The sequence below is a fragment of the Babylonia areolata genome, chromosome 14 (genome assembly GCF_041734735.1).
Source record: "Babylonia areolata isolate BAREFJ2019XMU chromosome 14, ASM4173473v1, whole genome shotgun sequence".
Taxonomy (NCBI): domain Eukaryota; kingdom Metazoa; phylum Mollusca; class Gastropoda; order Neogastropoda; family Buccinidae; genus Babylonia; species Babylonia areolata.
The window spans coordinates 14,476,633-14,497,062 of record NC_134889.1 but is presented as its reverse complement, the minus strand read 5'-3'; the positions used below and the strand labels follow the sequence as shown (position 1 = coordinate 14,497,062).

At 41.2% G+C, this 20,430-nt stretch overlaps 1 protein-coding gene across 1 annotated transcript in view; it reads left to right on the top strand.

Moving 5' to 3' along the window:
- Positions 1-20,430, top strand: part of LOC143289853 (superkiller complex protein 2-like) — a 67,172-nt gene that overhangs the window by 7,124 nt on the left and 39,618 nt on the right. The window contains exons 3-13 of the mRNA XM_076599044.1: positions 4,274-4,380; positions 6,782-6,899; positions 7,638-7,752; positions 9,650-9,724; positions 11,692-11,894; positions 13,468-13,530; positions 13,991-14,128; positions 15,862-16,007; positions 17,738-17,884; positions 19,268-19,352; positions 19,934-20,040. Of these exons, the coding sequence (XP_076455159.1) occupies positions 4,274-4,380; positions 6,782-6,899; positions 7,638-7,752; positions 9,650-9,724; positions 11,692-11,894; positions 13,468-13,530; positions 13,991-14,128; positions 15,862-16,007; positions 17,738-17,884; positions 19,268-19,352; positions 19,934-20,040 (1,304 nt within the window). The remainder of the gene's footprint in view (positions 1-4,273; positions 4,381-6,781; positions 6,900-7,637; positions 7,753-9,649; positions 9,725-11,691; positions 11,895-13,467; positions 13,531-13,990; positions 14,129-15,861; positions 16,008-17,737; positions 17,885-19,267; positions 19,353-19,933; positions 20,041-20,430) is intronic.

The window sequence follows — 20,430 nt, the reverse complement described above, 5'->3', positions numbered from 1 at the left end:
AAAGTTGCCTATTTGGAACTGCATAGAATCAGCTCTATCCGCCACTATCTCTCAACCGATGCAACCAAGACACTTGTATGCTCTCTGGTTCTCTCAAGATTGGATTTCTGCAGCTCTCTTTTGGTCGGCCTTCCCAAATATTTGTTAGACAGACTCCAACGAATTCAGAATAATGCTGACAGACTCGTTTGCAGAGCTTCTAAATTTGACCATGTTTCTCCTCTCCTTCAGTCTCTCCACTGGTTGCTTGTTTCTGATCGAATAGACTATAAGCTATCCACTCTGACCTTTTCTGCAGTCAACGGATCTGGCCCCAAGTATCTTTCTGAACTCCTCCATATCTGTACCCCGTCTCGCCAGCTCCGTTATCCTCTGATACTCAACTTCTCAGGATACCTCACGGCAGAAGTAAGACCTATGGACGCAGATCGTTTTCTTTTCAGTCGCCAAAGACGTGGAACAAGCTCCCTGATAACATCCGTCATTCTGATTCCCTCGCATCTTTTAAATCTCGTCTCAAAACTCACCTTTTCCCTCAGCAATAAGTTCAATTGTGGCAGGTCCACTTCCTTTGTGTTAGCTGTGCTTGACTATGTGCATATACATATGTATGTGTACATAACTACATGCATGTATATGAATGTGTATTGTGTGTGCTTTTGTTTATGTAAGTTTGTGCCTGCCTATGTGTGCGTATGTGTTAGGGTAGCTGTTAGATACACATGTATGTTAAAATGTATGTATGCAGTGTGTGTGTGTGTGTGTGTGTGTGTGTGTGTGTAGTCACATTTTGGTGTGTGTGTGTATGTAACATTGATGGATTGTTTTATGTTAACAAAAGCGTTTTGGTAAAGCACCTAGAGCAGATTTCTGGATAGTGTGCTATATAAGCATCCATTATTATTATTGTAAACATAACTTTAGGAAAAAAAATTTCCTTTTCTGAATGTTCCTTACCAGTTCACATTTCTATAAACCATTGATTGAAATCTGAAAACAAAACTAAAAAAAACAACAACAACAATTAACAACTAAATTTGGTACATTGCAGTACAAAACTAAGCCAAATAATGTGGGGGAGGGAGGGGGGGGGGAGGAAAGGTAAACAATAAGAATTTGTATGTGATGTTAGGTGTGTGTGTGTGTGTATATATATATATATATATGTGTGTGTGTGTGTGTGTACCTCATTGATTGTATTATGATGTATAGGTATGTTGCCATATAGATATATATCAAATTGTAATGAAATTAAAACAAATACACATTAAATGTCTGTAAAACTTCTGCAGTTAACTGACTTTTACTTTTTTTTCTTTTTTTTATAACTTTTTTAAAATGAGCATTACTTTATTTCTAAATACTGTGGGTGAAGAAGGAGAGGAGGAAAGATGAAGACAGAAAGAAGACAGGAAACAGGTATCTTCAGAACTGCTGAATAAACGGAAACCTGTCCCAGCATGTGTAAACCCCTGGCTGAACTGTTCACAACTGACGCAGTCCATTTATCTGTTCAAAGAGAATATGTACATGTATACTACCACTACTGCTGCAACTAGTACGACTACTGTTGCTGCTGCTACCACTATCATTGTATGATAGTCAGTTGTGATCAACTATGACCATCAGAGCAGCAGAGGAGACAACTGCTGTCTGGGCTATATGTGCTAGAATTCAATTATGGTGGAGAGAGTGGGAGTTTTAGGAAAGTCGGCATTGGGATGGTTCCCAAAGGCAAACAAGCCCCTAGGGCTGCAGCACAAAGAGCCAGTGAAATCTTGTCACCCATTTTGAGACTCATGGTCCTTCACAAAAGACTGAGAGTAAATTAATGACTTGAAATGGAGAAGCCATTGATCATACATTCTCACTTTGCTGTTGGCCTAACTGTAAACTTGTGTCAATCTGTGATATAAGCTGAGCATTGGGGCTAGCCATTACCACTACCATTACTACAACTACTACTACTGAGTGATAATAATCATGTTCAATTTCCAGCAGAGTTGGGTTTTCGGCCTGTAGCCAGCTCTTACCCATAGTTAAGTGTGCTATGGGCTTAAATAGGACCACACAGTTGAGTATCATCCACTTTACAGATGCATCTTTGGGTGTGTTGCTCAAAGTTCCTGACAACACTGCAAGTGTCTTATCACTTGGGCCTGGATATCATTATGAAAGGAAGCATACAGTCTTGCCTGGATATCATTATGAAAGGAAGCGTACAGTCTTGCCTGGATATCATTATGAAAGGAAGCATACAGTCTTGCCTGGATATCATTATGAAAGGAAGCGTACAGTCTTGTCACATAGATCAAAACCTAAACAGACATCCACAGCAATATCGTCACCCTCCTCCTCCTCCATTATCAGTAATAAAAAAAAATGTCCCAGATTCTGTGTCCTATCATGCTCTGCTCTCATGGTGTCCTCATTTTCGACCCCCCCCCCCCCCCCCCACCCCCCCCCCCCCCCCCCACCTCCAAACTTCTGTGCTTTGGATGTCGTTGGGGGAACATGGTAGTGGTCTCTACACTCAGGGGGTTGCTCACACAGTCTGGCTCTGTGACGAAGCCATTATTGATGTCAGTAGGGTGGTTAATATTCTAGTGGATGGTGTCCTGAGTACATTAAGTCAGAACAGTCACAACTGAATACCACCAAAGTGACTCAGCAGCAGTGCAGGGTCTCCTCTGGTGTGTGGCCTCCTGGCAACCTATCATCGATAGTCCCCTGTAGACTGCTGATGCTGGGAGTGTGACAGATAAACCCAGGCTTGGTTGTAAAGGTATAGGAGATTCCGAATGAGTGGTGTTGGGGTGATGCCACTGAAGCAGTTCAGATGATGGTACAGCAAAAAAAACAACAAAAAACAAAAAACAACAACAACAACAACAAAAACCCCTGAATAGATAAAAACTGAATAGATGAATAAATGAATATTAGGATTATCAGTATTATCATTTTTCTTCTTCTTCTTTTTATTCTTCTTCTTATCACTATTATTATTATGATCATTATCATCATTATTACTGTTATTAGCCTTATAAAACTAAAATTTATATGTTTGAAACATGTTTTTTTATTCAAATTCTACATTATAATTTATAGCAGACATTGACATGCATTGATAATGGTTGTGAGTAGAATACACCTGACAGAAAGAAAGAAAAAAGAAACCAGGGTAATGATTGAAAAAAACAAAAACAAAAAAGAAGAAACACACAAACTACTTTGTGTGGATGTTCATCTTCATTCATAATGTTTGCTGAATGAACAGGTTATAAAGATGGTTGACTGCATGGTGCTTAGGTTACCAGAGAATTCTTCTTCACTTTTTTTTTTTTATCGTTTTAATTTTGCCCTTTGTAAAAACATTTTGATTTATCCTTTGATTATATATATATGTGTGTGTGTGTGTGTATATATATATTATATATATATATATATATAAGAAATATTAAATCCAGGCCCAGATGTCTTTGTATTTCCATAATGGAATGGCGAACATACCAAAAAAAAGTCTTGGTTAATTCTTTAACCTTTAACCCTTTGAGCCCTGAGGTCCTGAGCAATTTTAACCCTTCTGCCTGAGCTCCTGAGCCAAAATTTGCAAATAATTGGTATTAAACCCTTTGAGCCCTGACCACCGCTTTACCGGTGGCAGAGAAAAATGACATAATGCCCAGCCACTGGTTGAGCAGTGCGTAAACACTTGAAGCATGCAGAGTCTCAACCTGGCCTGTCAGGGCAGAAATCAGGGACAAAACATGCGGGAAAACAACTGTACACAATGCAGCAAGTAATTGATATGCTTGATTTATCGGAAGTAGAGTATGACAATGATTACTCTGATAGTGAGGTGGAATTCAAATTGGATAATTTTGCAACAGATAGTGATGTTGAAAATGAATCTGAGCATGCAGAATCAGTTGATCAAAGGAGGCGTGTCAGGTTGAGACTCTGCACGCTTCATGGTAGAAATCGATCTTTTTAATCCAAAGCACATGCACAAAACACAGTGAAAAGGCGCGGCAATGTTGGTACTACGTTCGCTGATGTCAAAAGTTTATGCTTGATTTTTTCTTAGGTTTAAGAGTTGTAAAAAGTCTGTCTATCTGTCTTTCTATCTGTCTGTCTGTCTATCTGTATATCTATCTATCTCTATATATATCTATATAGCTATCTACACACACACACACACACACATATATATATATATATAGAGAGAGAGAGAGAGAGAGAGATTTAATTTATATCATGATGCTTTTTTCAGATTCCAGTGGGCTTACCCCCTGCGCTGCCAGAGATCCAGGATGAACTGGAAGAGTATTTAACAAAGCCAGAGTGTCTGAGCATCCATGACTTCAGACGGACTCAGAAGTAAGGGGACTTCAGTTGTGAGCTTAACTTTTCCTTGTGAGCAGCAAATTTTGTATATGTATTGTTTTGTATTGTTTTATACTGTAATGCTTTTTGTCACAACAGATATTTCTGTGTTTTTGACTCACTTGTGTAAACAAAGTGAGTCTATGTTTTAACCTGGTGTTCGGTTGTCTGTGTGTGTGTGTGTGTGTGTCTGTGTGTCCGTGGTAAACTTTAACATTGACATTTTCTCTGCAAATACTTTGTCAGTTTACACCAAATTAGGCATAAAAATAGGAAAAATTCAGTTCTTTCCAGTCATCTTGTTTAAAACAATATTGCACCTCTGGGATGGGCACCAAAAAAAAAAAAAAAAAAAGAAGCCTAATTATATGCAAACTGCATTTACTGTTATATTTATATTTTTTGTATTCTCTAAACTTGGCACTTTGACCTTTTATTCGACAAAACAACAAGAGGAGTCATTATTATCATTTTTTGTTCAAACAGGAACTTCTTTTGCTAAGCATGGAATTTTTATTTATTTTGCAAACGTTTTGGTGCAGATAGTAAAAAAAGGGAAATTACTCTGTAATTAATGCTAGAGGACTTAATTGATCACAAGTGAGTCTTGAGGGCCTTGCCTCTCTTGTTATCATATTGCTTTGGTCACACCAACAGAGATCAGGTTGGGTTCAATAGACAATAGGTCATATGACCGGAAGAACATAAAATCAATAGGTCATTTTGAAAATCAATAGGTCAAATATCACCCGTCCCAGGCTAATGGTTAATGCAAAAGTGGGAACGCCAATTCTTCTCGCCGAAGCTCACGAAAGGCAGCGATAAAGATTCGTTTCGGATTTCGTTTCGTCACGGATCCGTATTTTAATAAACCAGTTTATAGTCATTTCCTGTAGGAGCAGACGACAAAGCGATCGCGATTGTTAAAGAGAGAGAGAGAGAGAGAGAGATGGTTACTTTGGTTGACCGACTGGTCATAAAAACAATAAGTCATGTGACCTGGCAACTTGAAAAACAATAGGTCATTTCAAAATTAAATGCGTCAATGACCGATGTCGAACCTGATCCCTGCACCAAAATGCAGAGACTCTGTGTGAAACTTGGGATGCTCTGCACCATTTATATCAGTTCTTTCGTTTTCTGTCTGCAAGTGTATTTGTTTTATTATCAGAGTGGATTTTTCTATATGATTTTTTTTCATGTGTGTGGTACACACACACACACACATATATATATATATGTATGTATGTATGCATGTATGTATATATATATATATATAATATTATATTTATATATTATATGCGCTAAGTGTATGCTGCCCAAGAACCCTCAGTTTATCCTTCTTTCTGAAAGACCAGCACCCAGACCACCACTCAAGACTCAAGGTATAGTGGAGGTGGGAGTAAGAATCCTGTTCCATATATTATGATGATGATGATGATGATCACGATTATAATGAAAAATTAATCATAATGATAATGATTTAATTGTAATGATGATAATAATGATGATGATAATGAACACTTTTGCCGCCCTTTTTTTTCAAATAAAGCTCCAAGCACTGTTACATGTTTATGAAACTGATTCAGTTCAATTCAAAAACACTTTATTAATCCACATGGAAATTAATGTGTGTAATCACAGGCTCGTTGTAGACACCAACATAAAAATGAACATATGTGCCATACAATACACTAAAACAAGTCAGATAAAAACTCACAGTAGCTGACTAGAACAACCCCCCCACACCCTCACATACACACACATTTAAGACAATAAAGTATTTCACAACAATGTATACCAATAGAAAACATCCAGCAAATAAAATATAAATATTTAACCCTCACCCCCCACCCCCACCCCCACCCACACTGGAAATGATGAAATGATCATATAAAAGCAGTTCACCAACTCATTGCAAACAATCATCACGATGCCGCTCATCCCACCCAACCACCGGCACCGACACTTGTGTGTGTGCAAATGTACTCCAGCCATGAAATGAGCATCGACGGACGCAATAGCCGAGTGGTTAAAGCGTTGGACTGTCAATCTGAGGGTCCCGGGTTCGAATCACGGTGACGGCGTCTGGTGGGTAAAGGGTGGAGATTTTTACGATCTCCCTGGTCAACATATGTGCAGACCTGCTAGTGCCTGAACCCCCTTCGTGTGTATATGCAAGCAGAAGATCAAATACGCACATTAAAGATCCTGTAATCCATGTCAACGTTCGGTGGGTTATGGAAACAAGAACATACCCAGCATGCACACCCCCGAAAACGGAGTATGGCTGCCTACATGGCGGGGTAAAAACGGTCATACACGTAAAAGCCCACTCGTGTGCATACGAGTGAATGTAGAAGAAGAAGAAGAAGAAATGAGCATGTGTGTGTAGGTACATTCCCCGCGAAAGAGACCCTGAGGCGCTGTACCTGTGTGACGTCTGTCCACTGCAGACCACCATCGTGGTGGAGAGAAATCCTGCCACTGGTCACCTCCTAGGATACAAAGAGGTTGTGTTTGGGAGTGGGGGGTCGGGGGGGGGGGGGGGGGGGGGGGAAGGGGTAGGAGGGGTGAGGGAGGGGGTTGTAGAAGGGTTGTGTGTGGGTGTGTCTGCTGTTTGGGTGCTGCGTGGGTGGGTGTGTTTGAGTTTTGTGTGTGTGTTTTTTTTTTTGTTTTGTGAGTTTGTGTGTGTGTGTGGGGGGGGGGGGGGGGGTGGTGGGGGGGGTGGATGTGGATGTTGTATTTGTGTGTCATGTGTGTGTGTGTGCATGTGTGTGTGTTGTATATGTGTGTCATTGTGTGTGTGTGTGTGTTATATCTGTGTGCTATGTGTGTGTGTGTGTGTATGTGTATAATGTATGTATGTAGAAGTAAGTGCTTTGCTTGTGATTTAATTATGTTTATGTGTGCAAATGTGTGTGTGTGTCTCTCTGTCTCTCACTCCTTCTTTCCCTCTCTCTCTCTTTCTGTCTCTGTTTCCTTCTTTTCCTCGCTCTCTCTCTGTGTTTCTCTGTTTCTGTCTCTCACTCTGTCACGCTCACTTTCTGTCTCTCTCTCTCTCTCTCTCTCTTTCAGTCTCCTAAAAAACAGCACCACCAAAACAAAAACAACAACAACAGATTAATCATTAGGGGTTTTTTCTTCACGCATCTGCCTAGCAGATGTGGTGAAGCGTATATAATATATGGATTTGTCAGAAGGCAGTGAAGCCTCCTTGAGTAACTGAACTGAACTTGAACTGTCTTCAGGAGTACTTGCCAGACAGCAACAAGACGTCCAGAAATTCACTGTCCCTGCGCAGGGCCCCAGGACCGGCCTACAGCGACGTGAGGGGTTCGGCGGCCAACATGCCCTTCTGGCCCGGTCAGTGAGATCACCCAGTCACACCCTAGTGAACGATTGTGCGTGTAGGTTGTGTACATGTATCCTGTTTCCCTCCCTCATCACCATACAACTTCCCCCACCCCCTCATCCTTCCCTTCCCTTGTATTTTTCTTTTTAAGAGTATGAAAATTTTTATGTGTCTCCGATCATGGGTATGTGTGAAGGAATGTTAAACAGAATTCCTGATCCTTTCTTCCATGTTTATGTCTACATGTATGCATATTTAATTTACGCTCACACACATACACACACAATTGCACATTCTCGTATGATTTTGTATGAAACAGTCTACATGTGTTTTTATGATGTGATTGTGGTTTTTCTGTTGTGGAGGCGTTTTGTTCTGGTGTGTAGGTGTTTTATTCCAGTGTGCAGGTGTTCTGTTCTAGGTTGCAGGTGTTTTCTCTGGTGTGCAGGTGTTTGGAGTGCTGGTGTTTTCTCTGGTGCACAGGTGTGTTCTCTGGTCTGCAGGTGTTTTCTGTAGTGAACAGGTGTTTTCTCTGGTGCCCAGGTGTTTTCTCATTTCTCATGTGCATAGGTGTTTTCTCTGGTGCCCAGGCGTTTTCTCATTTCTCAGGTGCACTGGTGTTTTCTCTGGTGCCCAGGTGTTTTCCCATTTCTCAGGTGCACTGGTGTTTTCTCTGGTGCCCAGGCGTTTTCTCATTTCTCAGGTGCCCAGGTGTTTTCCCATTTCTCAGGTGCACTGGTGTTTTCTCTGGTGCCCAGGCGTTTTCTCATTTCTCAGGTGCCCAGGTGTTTTCCCATTTCTCAGGTGCACTGGTGTTTTCTCTGGTGCACAGGCGTTTTCTCATTTCTCAGGTGCCCAGGTGTTTTCCCATTTCTCAGGTGCACTGGTGTTTTCCCTGGTGCCCAGGCGTTTTCTCATTTCTCAGGTGCCCAGGTGTTTTCCCATTTCTCAGGTGCACTGGTGTTTTCTCTGGTGCACAGGCGTTTTCTCATTTCTCAGGTGCCCAGGTGTTTTCCCATTTCTCAGGTGCACTGGTGTTTTCTCTGGTGCACAGGCGTTTTCTCATTTCTCAGGTGCCCAGGTGTTTTCCCATTTCTCAGGTGCACTGGTGTTTTCTCTGGTGCCCAGGCGTTTTCTCATTTCTCAGGTGCCCAGGTGTTTTCCCATTTCTCAGGTGCACTGGTGTTTTCTCTGGTGCACAGGCGTTTTCTCATTTCTCATGTGCATAGGTGTTTTCTCATGTGCATGGGTGTTTTCTCATGTGCACAGGTGTTTTTTTTTCTGGTGTGTAGGTGTTTCCTCTGTGTGCAGGTGTTTTGTCTGTATGTAGGTATTTCCTCTGGTGTACAGGTGTTTTGTCTGTGTGTAGGTATTTCCTCTGGTGTACAGGTGTTTTGTCTGTGTGTAGGTATTTCCTCTGGTGTACAGGTGTTTTGTCTGTGTGTAGGTATTTCCTCTGGTGTACAGGTGTTTTGTCTGTGTGTAGGTATTTCCTCTGGTGTACAGGTGTTTTGTCTGTATGTAGGAGCTTTCTCAGGTGTATATATATGTGTTTGTGTGCAGATGTTTTCTCTGGTGTACAGGTGTTTTTATCTAATGTGCAGGTGTTTCCACTGGTGTGGAGGTGTTTTGTCTGTATATAGGTGTTTTCTGTGGTGAACAGGTGTTTTCTCTGGTATGCAGGTGTTGTGTCTGTATACAGTTAACTCTGGTGTGCCAGTAGGCAGGTGTTTTCTCTGGTATGCAGGTGTTGTGTCTGTATACAGTTAACTCTGGTGTGCCAGTAGGCAGGTGTTTTCTCTGGTATGCAGGTGTTGTGTCTGTATACAGTTAACTCTGGTGTGCCAGTAGGCAGGTGTTTACTCTGGTATGCAGGTGTTAACAGTCATTTTGTTCTCTGTTCTTCAGGGGGGCTGGAGGAACCGTCACTGGACAAACTTGATGAGGAAGCCTCCAGTTCCACAACTCTCAATTTTGAAACAGGTATCTTCTTTCTTTCTTTCTTTCTTCTTCTTGTCGTTTGTTAGATGGACATGAAAAACAGGTATTGTGAGATCTTTGCTTGCTCATCAGAAACTCGAGGGGCTGGGGAGAGGGGGTAGTCGTGTGTGTGTGTGTGTGTGTGTGTGTGTGTTATGTATGCTAACAATGTGTGTGTGTGTCATATGTTCTCCATTCTGACATGGAATGATGGATTATGAGTTCTTAGGAGGAAGGTGGCAGAATGATTGAGATGCTCATCTGCCAATACAGAGAATCCTTGAGGGTCTGGGTTTGAATCCCGCTCTCGCCCTTTCTCCCAAGTTTGGCTGGAAAATCAAACTGAGCATCCCGTCATTCGGACTGGCATACTGAAAAAGAGAATGTTGTCCTCTGTCAAAGAAATCCACTCTGTTAGGTACAGAATCACATGCATGCAGTCAAGGCCTGACTTAAGCTCGTTGAGTTATGCTGCTGGTCAGGCATCTGCCTAGCAGATGTGGTGTCGCATATATGGATTTGTTCAAACGCAGTGACGCTTCCTCAAGAAACTGAAACAGAGTTCTTAAATGTGTGCATCTGATCTTCTGCATGCCATGCATATACACACAAAGGGTGTTCAGGTACTTGCAGGAATGACACGAGATACTGAAAAAAAAACACCTCAACCCTCAGCCCACCAGGTGTCATGACTGGGATTTGAACCGTGGACCCTCAGGTTGAAAGTGCAAGGCTTTAACCACTCAGCTGTTGTGCTTGTCTGGTTCTTGAGGCAATTTTTTATGTTTGATAATAACTTGGGGTCTTCCCAGTAGTATGTCCAGGGCTAGAAATTCCCAGGTGATTTTTAATTCTCCTGGAGATGTTTGTAGAGAAATAAATCTGCTTGCCCCCCACCCCTCTACCCTCTCAGTTTCTGCTTGCTCTCCCTATGTAAAGAGGCAGTTGATAGAAGAAACTACTGCCAGTGCAACAACAGGTCAGCAGACATTTTTCATTATGTAAATAGTATGTGTTATGGGGTGTTGTCCTCTGGCAAAATTCTGTAGCAGAAATCCACTCTGACAGATGAACAAGTATAAATGCATGCACTCAGGGCCTGACCAAGCCCCTTGGGTTATGCTGCTGGTCAGGCATCTGCCAAGCAGATGTGGAGTTGTGTATGTAGATTTGCCTGAACACACTGACGCCTCCTTAGAGAAACTGAAACTGAAAACAAGAAAAGTAAGACTGGGGGGAGGGGGGTAGTTGGTGGGCCCGGGGAGGGGGTGGTGGTGGTGGTGTTACAGTGAGAAAAAGGGAGCAGGGATGTGTGATCAGTCCTTCAACTGATGCAGTCAAAAACTGGATGCACAGCAGACAAGTGAAGGCAGCATTTCCATTTGTCTGCCAGCAGGTTTACCATGAAAATCAGGGTTATTGAGCACATCGTCATACAAGCTGCATGGCCTAGATATTTTTGTGACATCAAAAAAAGAAAGAAAGTGCAAAAACCAATGGCCAGTTTGATCGCTTTCACTTTGAAAGTGGCATATGTAAGCATTGCGTCATGTTTTCGGCATGATGGAAGTTGTCTTAGTAAGGTGAACGTTTTGTGTGCATAAACTGATAAAGACCATGTGTAAACTTGGGGAAAAAATGTGAACAGTTAACACAAATACACTTTTACAGGTTTTGAATTCACAAAGAGGCAAAATCAGTTTTGAAACTTAATATGACTTTAAAAATAGACTGGAGACTGACAGCAACACTTGATTTGTCTTGAACATTTCATCACAGGAAACCCCGCAACATCAGAAAAATCTGCGCAAACACACCTCATCGTTATTTTAGCTACAGGAGTCATTGATGAGGGAAAAAATTGCAGCTGATGGTCGGAATTTTTATGGTAGTTGTCCTGGACAGTTGGATGAGCGTGTATTTCAAGAATTGACTGCACTCATGTCTGAAGTCATCTGCTTTTGTCGCAGACCTGCTGACTGTGGCACCAGGGATGCTGGACGGTATGACCTTTGCCAATGCCACCAAAGAAGCCACGCCCACTCTGCCTGCAGAGGACAGCACCAGCAGTGATGTCATCAACCTGGCGGACATTTTGGCGGCCACTGATGACCTTGACCTTGGCGACAGTGATGAGGAGGGGACGGAGGAGAAAGGAAAGACTGAGAAGGACGTGAGTTGACTTTGGGGTGTAATATGACAGCAGCACTGACGCAGCACACTCAGGCATGTACTCTATGCACGCACACACCACTCAAACACACACACATGCATGCACGCACGCATGCACATTTAATTTTGAAGACCACAGCTCAACACAGAAACAAACACGAAACGTAATTGCTTGTGAACAATGCATATATCTTCAGCACATCATGCTGCCCCAACATGTCAGCATCACACACACACACACACACACACACACACACACACACACACACACACACACACACACACACACACATACACAACACACACGTACGCACGCACGCACGCACACTCACAAATCTTAAATGCTTATGAACAACATATTCACCACAGAGAAAGGCAAACTCTTTGGAGGCTTTCATAGAATTATTGATGTAGATGCTGACACATTATTCAAATAATTTTATGTGCGTATATATGCTGATGGATGCTTTCATATGTACGCATTGAGACATTGAGCATTACCTATCCGAGACATTTGGAGCTTCATTTATTGACTTTAACAAAAGTCTAAGACTAGTTGCTCATAGTTTTTTTTTTTGTTTTTTGTTTTTTTAATGAATTGCTTTGGTTTTTATTTTCATTCATTATTCTCTCATCCATTTTACAACTCATGAATTCATCCATGAAATGTGTTTGTTTTGTGGTCGTTACACAGATTTAGCTGCAGATTGACAGATGTGTTTTGGGTTTTTTTTGTGGTTGTTATACACAGAGTTAACAGCAAATGGACAGATGTATGTGGTTTGTGGTCATTATTAAGAGTTGGATGCAAACGGACAGTTGTGTGTTTTTTGTGGTTGTTACACAGAATGCAAACAGACGGATGTATTTGTTTTGTGATCATTGTACAGAGTTAGCTGCAAATGGTCAGGAAACAAGAAAAGTGACATGTATACAGTTGCGTGTACATTGTTTGGAAATGACTGATCGGAACACTTTTTGATTTTGTTCAATGCTTGCTTCAACATTTTATCAAAAGATAAACAAAACATGAAGTACAAATTCACATCATTCTGAAGGAAACAGAGCTAGATACAAGATCCCCCTCCCCCCTTCAAAACAGAAAATCACAAACAAGTCAGTGATAAGTTGAAAAAAAAAGAAAAAAAATGGATAGCCATTATTCTTGTCAAGGCATTGTGTATACCTGTGTGTATGTGTGTGTACATGCATTTGTATACACCATAAGTGTGTGTAGAAACCAGTCAGTGGGAAATCATTTCCAACTTAGTCTTTTGTGAAGGATTATGACTCTCAAACTAGGAGGCAAAACTGCACTGGCTCTTAGTGCTGCAGCCTTGTGGGCAAGTTGGCCATTGGGAGTCATCCCAGTGCCGACTGTCCTAAAACCCTCTTGGCCGTGAGAGTGGGGATGTAACTTGGGCAAGACACTCTCCACTATGATAAATTCTAGCCCAAATAGTCGGAAAAGTAGTTGTCTCCTCTGCTCTTCTGGTGGTCATAGTTGGACATGACTGACTATCATATATATCAGTGTGTGTATGTGATTTGTTGTTGTTGTTTTTTATGTGCAGAATGAGGATACAGCTGCTTTGGCCCAGGTCGGCAAAAGTGAGAGTCTGGAAAACCTTGTACAGGTTCGTCGGTGATCCCTCCCTCGTTTTGCCTCCAGTGCATTTTGTTTTACGTCTGTTTAAAAATACACATATAAGTGTGATTATGCAATGCAGCATTAGAAGGAAAAAATGTACAGAAAAAAAGAAAGCAAAAAAAAAAAAAAGAAAGAAAAATGATTAGACACAGACAGACTGACAGACATAACCACATATACAGAGCATCAAATGAAACAAAAGAGCCGTCAGATAAGGAAAATTTACATCATAATGTAAAGTGTTTGAATTGCAATATTCAGGAACTTACATCCAATCAGAAAAGAAAAAAATCTGAGCCAAGTCTGTACAATCAATTCAAGTAGTAAAAAAAAAAAAAGATCAACAAACAAAAAACAAAAAAAACAACAACATAAAAATCACCAGTATTGGACACTGAACAGAATTCTTTCCCTCACCTGCCCACCTTGTCACACCTGTCCGGCAGGTGGAAGAGAAGAAGGTAGACCAGGAAGCAGCGCCCAAGAGGAAGGCAGAGAGAAAGAAAGAGCAGTGGGCAGTGATGGTGGACGTCAACACGCCCGTCTCCAACTTCTACAAGCGAGTCCCTGACATGGCCTACAAGGTGAGTGGTGTCCCCTGAATCTTTGATATTTTCAAGGTCAAGAAGTCTTCAACTCTCTTGCTACCATCGGTGACTTAAGTCCACCAGACAGTTCACCACCATAGGCGACTTTAGTCAACGTCCAGGGGACCGTTTTTCACATTGTAGCAAAGTTTGACAGCTGCAGCCAACTTTCCTGTGCTATAGGAAATTGACTGACCTTCCCCCCTTGATCTTGTTTGAAGCGGGAGTGCCGCTGTGTTGTTTTGACACAACTGCGTTGTGTGACCAAGAGCGTCAAGTTTAAAATATTTGGCTCCAGCATACTTTGGACTTTCCAGAATGAAAAGGAAATTTGTCTCCAATGACTGACACATTACACATTTTGCATATTAGTAATTCACATGGCGTGTCATTTTGCCTCCCGAGTTACTTTCTTTTCAGGCTCTATACAATACAATACAATACAATACAATACAATACAGTACAATAAAGTACAGTACAATACAGTACAATACAATACATCTTTATTTATCCATTTGGAAATTAATTGTGCATCCATAGGCTCGTCACACACCCAACACAATATCTCAGCCCACAGCCGAGTCCAACACACACTGACACACACACAACATGACAAAGGTTGGACCAAAAGATCAAAAAGCTACTTACATAAAGCTGAATACACACAAGCAAGTAATAAAAGACAGCGGCTTCTTTTTCCACACACACTCCTAACCCCCCTCCCCCACCACACGCACACACATACACACAAAGTTTATGAAATGACATGTATGTTAAGAAACAGACTGCAATGGGATGGGTAATGATGGGTGTTTTTAAGCCACGATGTGACCCTGTACAGTCGGCAGCAGGGTGGGCAATAAGCATGGTGATCATGATGACTGGCCGGGTAGTTTGCTTGGTGTCATCCCAATTCACCTATTCCTGATTTGCCTATTGCTGATTTGCCTGTCACAGACCTGATGATCCTGATTTGCCTATATCCAGTTTGTCTGTGTCGTGGTCCAAAGGCTGTGAGGATACACATCTCCTCCAATTCTTATGGCATTCAGCTTCTCCTAAAGTTTCTTTTTCGTATTTTTCCTTTTTTGTTTTCATCATGTGGATTATGTTTTTTTTATCATTCTGAAAGTAAATTGTAACTAACATTCATAATAGCTGCATTAATAGACTGAACTCATCAAAAACGAGTATTTAAAAAAAAAAGAAGAAGGGCGTGGGGGAGGGGGGGTGGCAGGGGAAAGATACGGAGAGGAGTGTAGGTGGAAATTTATGTTGTTTATGCCAAAAAGAAAAGTTAAATTTTTTGCATTTGTTTGCATGCCTCTGTGTTGTTGGCAACCTGAGCATTGGTATCTGTCCAACAAACAAATTTTGATACTCATCCATGTATGGATGTGTGAGTGTGTGTGTGTGTGTGTGTGTGTGTGTGTGCGCATGCACCTCTGTGTTGCTGGCGACCTGAGCATTGGTATCTGTCCAACAAACAAATTTGGATACTCATCTATGTATGGAGTGTGTGTGTGTGTGTGCGTGCTTGTGTGTATGTGTGTTTGTGTGTTTTAGAGAGAGAAAGAGAGGGAGAGAGAGGTTGAATAGGCTAAACAGGAAGGGTGAGTAGGCAAAACAGGACAAAGAGCCGTTGAGGGTGGCAGCACAGTCAGAGCGTAGTGGCCGAAAGGGGAACAGGTGAAACGGGACCTGCATGCTGTGTGTGGTGTGGTTTCCAGTGGCCGTTTGAACCGGACGTCTTCCAGAAGCAGGCCATCCTGCACCTGGAGAGACACGAGAGCGTGTTTGTGGCCGCACACACCTCCGCAGGGAAAACCGTGGTCGCCGAGTACGCCATCGCTCTCTCCCTCAAGCACATGACGAAGTAAGTACATGCGAGATATATACAAAGAGGAGATGGTTTTAGAAGGGAAGGATGGACGTAGGGGTGGGTGGAGGGGGTGGAGGATGGGGGGGTAGGGGTAGGGTAGAGAGGGTTGGTGAAGGAAGGGGAGGGGGTTCAGTGTGATTTTGGAATCAAATGGCAAACAGGAGATGGTTTGGATGGGAGGTGGGGGGTCAGGGGGAGGGGGGGATCTAGGGGAGGGAGGGTGAAGGGGGTGTTTTTGGGGGGTGAGTGTGAATTTGGAATCAATTGGCTAAGAGGAGATGGGTTGGAGGTAGGGGGAGGGGGTGGTCTTGGGGAAGGGGGTGAAGAGGATGGGGCAGGGGAGAGAGGGTGGGTGGGGGTTGAGTGCGATTTCAGAATCCACTGGCAAAGAGGAGATGGTGTAGGGGAGGTCTAAGGAAGAGGGAAGATCTAAAGGAGGGCGGTTAGGATGGGGGGAGGGTGGGGGGTGTGAGGGGTAGGGGAGAGAGGGTGGGTGAGGGGGTGGTGTGGGGGTTGTGTGATTTTGGTATCAACTGGCAAAAAGGGTGAGGTGTAGAAGAGGTCGGAGGTAGGAGTGGTCTGAGGGAGGGGGGTGAGGGGGAAGCGAGGGTTAGGGGAGAGAGGGTGGATGAGGGGATGGTGGTTCAGTGTGATTTTAGAATCAACTGGTCAAGAGGAGATGGTATAGGGGAGGTTGGAGGAAGGGGGAGGGTGTTTGTGTTTGTGTGCATATGTGTGTGTTTGTGTGCACATGTGTGTGGGTGTTTTGTGTGCTCTGTGTATGACTGATGTATTATTTTGAAGCGTTTTGAGAGGTTTGAAATGCTAGTTAAATGTACAAGCTCTAGTGGGTGGGATGTTGCACTGTGGGACAAAGTTTGGTTTGAGTGATGTTGTGGCTGGAATCAAGCCTCTTTCTTTTTCTTCTTTTTTCTTTTCAAATCTGATGTGTACTTATTTTTCTCATTTTATGTGTGTGTGCGTGTGTGTGTGTGTGTGTGTGTGTTATTCAGTGATCAAAGTATATCTTCATTGATGTCTTGAAAGGAATAGCTGTGTATTTTTGTTGAAAATTTGATTAAATGAGTTATTTGGTTCATTCATTCGTTCATTTATGCATTCATCCATTACTTTATTGGTTTTTACGTCACTCATTCATTGATACTGAATTCATTCATTTGTTGGATTACTTTTTATACCATTCATTCTTTGATAATTCATTCTTTGATTAGTTTTTATACGATTCATTCAACGGGCGCAATAGCCAAGGGTTAAAGCGTTAGACTTCCAATCTGAGGGTCCCAGGTTTGAATCTCGGTGATGGCGCCTGGTGGGTAAAGGATGGAGATTTTTCCGATCTCCCAGGTCAACGTATATGCAGACCTGCTAGTGCCTTAACTCCCTTCCTGTGTATACGCAAGCAGAACATCAAATACGCACAATAAAGATCCTGTAATCCATGTCAGCGTTGCATGGGTTATAGAAACAAGAACATAACCAGCATGCACACCTCAGAAAGCAGAGTATGGCTGCCTAAATGGCATGGTAAAAACAGTCATACACGTAACAGCCCACTCGTGTACATGCGAGTGAACGTGGGAGTTGCAGCCCACGAACGCTGAAGAAGAAGAAGAAGATACCATTCATTCATTGATATTGAATTAATTCATTGGTCCGATCATTCCCCCGCCTGTTCCTTCATGTGCTGTTGGTTTCCATCGCAGGACTGTGTACACGTCGCCCATCAAGGCCTTGTCCAATCAGAAGTTCCGTGACTTTAAGACCACGTTTGGAGATGTTGGCCTCATCACTGGCGATGTTCAGATCAACACCACGGCTGCCTGTCTGATCATGACGACAGAGATTTTAAGGTAGAGTGAGAAGGATAATTATGATAATAGTGATGATGATGATGATAATAATTATATTTATAATGATGATAATGATGATGAAAATGATAACGATAATGAAAATGATGATGATGTTAAGATGAAGAAGAACAACAACAAAAATAAGAATAATTGGAATAATGATGATGATAATAATGATAATAATGGTGATGATGATGATAATGATAATAATGATTATTATATTAATTATTATTATTTATTTTGTTATCATAATAAATATGATGACGATACTGATAATGAAGACGATGATGATAATATTAATTATGATAATGATGATAAGAAGAAGAAGAAGAAGAAAGGGGGGTGGAGTGTTTGGGGGCGGGGGGAGGATCAGGAACATAGGCATGTGAAATAATCATTAATATCATGAGTGTTTTTTATGATGACAAAGGTTAACAGTGTCATTGTTGAAACACTTGTTTTCTTCATGTTTTTCCCATTAATCTGTTTGTTTAGTTACTATTTTTGTGGAAGAGAACTTGTTTTCTTGAAAATTTTTACTTTTGATTTATTTGTTTAGTTTGATGAGTTCCATTTTATCTATTTTGCTAGTTTGTTTAGTTGCTGTGGGGAAGATAACCTTTTTTTTTTTAGTTACTATGGGGAAGATAACATGTTCTCTTGATATTTTCCTATTGATTTGTTTGTTTTGGTTGTTTGGTTACTATTTTTTGGAAGATAACTTGTTTTCTTGATATTTTGCCATTTAGTTGTTTATATAATTTGTTCAGTTACTAATTTCCGGAAGATAACTTTGTCTCTTGATATTTTCCCATTAAAATGCTTGTATAGGTTGTTTAGTTACAAGTTTTTGGAAGGTAACTTATTTTCTTGATATTTTGTCATTCATTTTTTTGTATAATTTGTTTTGTTACTAATTTTTTGGAGGTAACTTGTTTTCTTGATATTTTCTCATTAATTGATTTATACAGTTTGTTTAGTTACTAATTTGGAAGAGAATGTACAATGTGTGAAGCTGGCTGTGAAGTTTTTAATAAGCTTGATTTAATTTATATTTTCCTATTAACTTATTTGTTTATTTTGTTTAGTTCCTCTTTTTATATATATATATATATATATATATATATATATATATATATATGTATGTATGTATGTATATATATATATATATATATATATATATATATATATATATATATATATATATATATAAGAAAAAGCTTTTTGTGCAAGAGCTGACGACATAATTGGTGGTATACTTTTTTTTATATTGAGAATGTTTCCATTAATGTGTTTATATTATTTATTATGTTAATCTTTTTACTTTTATTTTTTAATAAAGAAAGAGAACATTGTACAGCAGCAGTTGATTGTATCTTACAGGTCTATGTTATACAACGGATCTGATGTTATTCGAGATCTGGAGTGGGTTATTTTTGACGAGGTGCATTACATCAATGATGCTGAGGTAAGATTCCGTGTATCTGGTGGAATAATGTTGTAGTTGTCACAGTCAGTTTTTTTTCCACTTAGTTTTGTCAAGGATACCTCATGGTTTGCCACAGGGTCTTTTGGAATTATGTTTTATCGTTCACTGTCAATTTTTTCCTAATAATCTTGCCAAGGACAGCCCATAAATTGCACACACACACACACACACACACACATGAACGTATGCATGCACGCACGCACCTCACCTCCACACACACACACACACACACACACACACACACACACACATATGCACATATAATGGTTTCAGAGGGTGTGGGAGGAGGTGCCTCAACACGTCAACATCACACCCACACACACACATGAACGCATGCATGCATGCATGCACCTCACCACACACACACACACACACACACACACACACACACACATAATGGTTTCAGAGGGTGTGGGAGGAGGTGCCCCAACACGTTAACATCACACACACACACACACACACACACACACACACATGTAATTTAATGGTTTTAGAGGGCGTGGATGTGTGGGAGGAGGTGCACACACACACACACACACACACACATTCAATGGTTTCAGAGGGGGGTGGTGTGGGAGGAGGTTCTCATCATGCTGCCCCAGCACGTCAACATCATCCTGCTCAGCGCCACTGTCCCCAACACCATGGAGTTCGCTGACTGGATCGGGTGCGTCTTTAGCCTTTGTGCTTGTCCAGTGGAAAACTGGTTTTCTTGTCAGTGTATTTGTTGGTTGGTTTATTTGTTGATTGACTCACTTGTGTAAACAAAGTGAGTCTATGTTTTAACCCGGTGTTCGGTTGTCTGTGTGTGTGTGTCCATGTGTCCGTGGTAAACTTTAACATTGACATTTTCTCTGCACATACTTTGTCAGTTGACGCCAAATTAGGCGTAAAAATAGGAAAAATTCAGTTCTTTCCAGTCATCTTGTTTAAAACAATATTGCACCTCTGGGATGGGCACAAAAAAACAAAAAAAATGAAGCCTAATTATTTGCAAACTGCATTTACTGTTATATTTATATTTTTTGTATTCTCTAAACTTGGCACTTTGATCTGA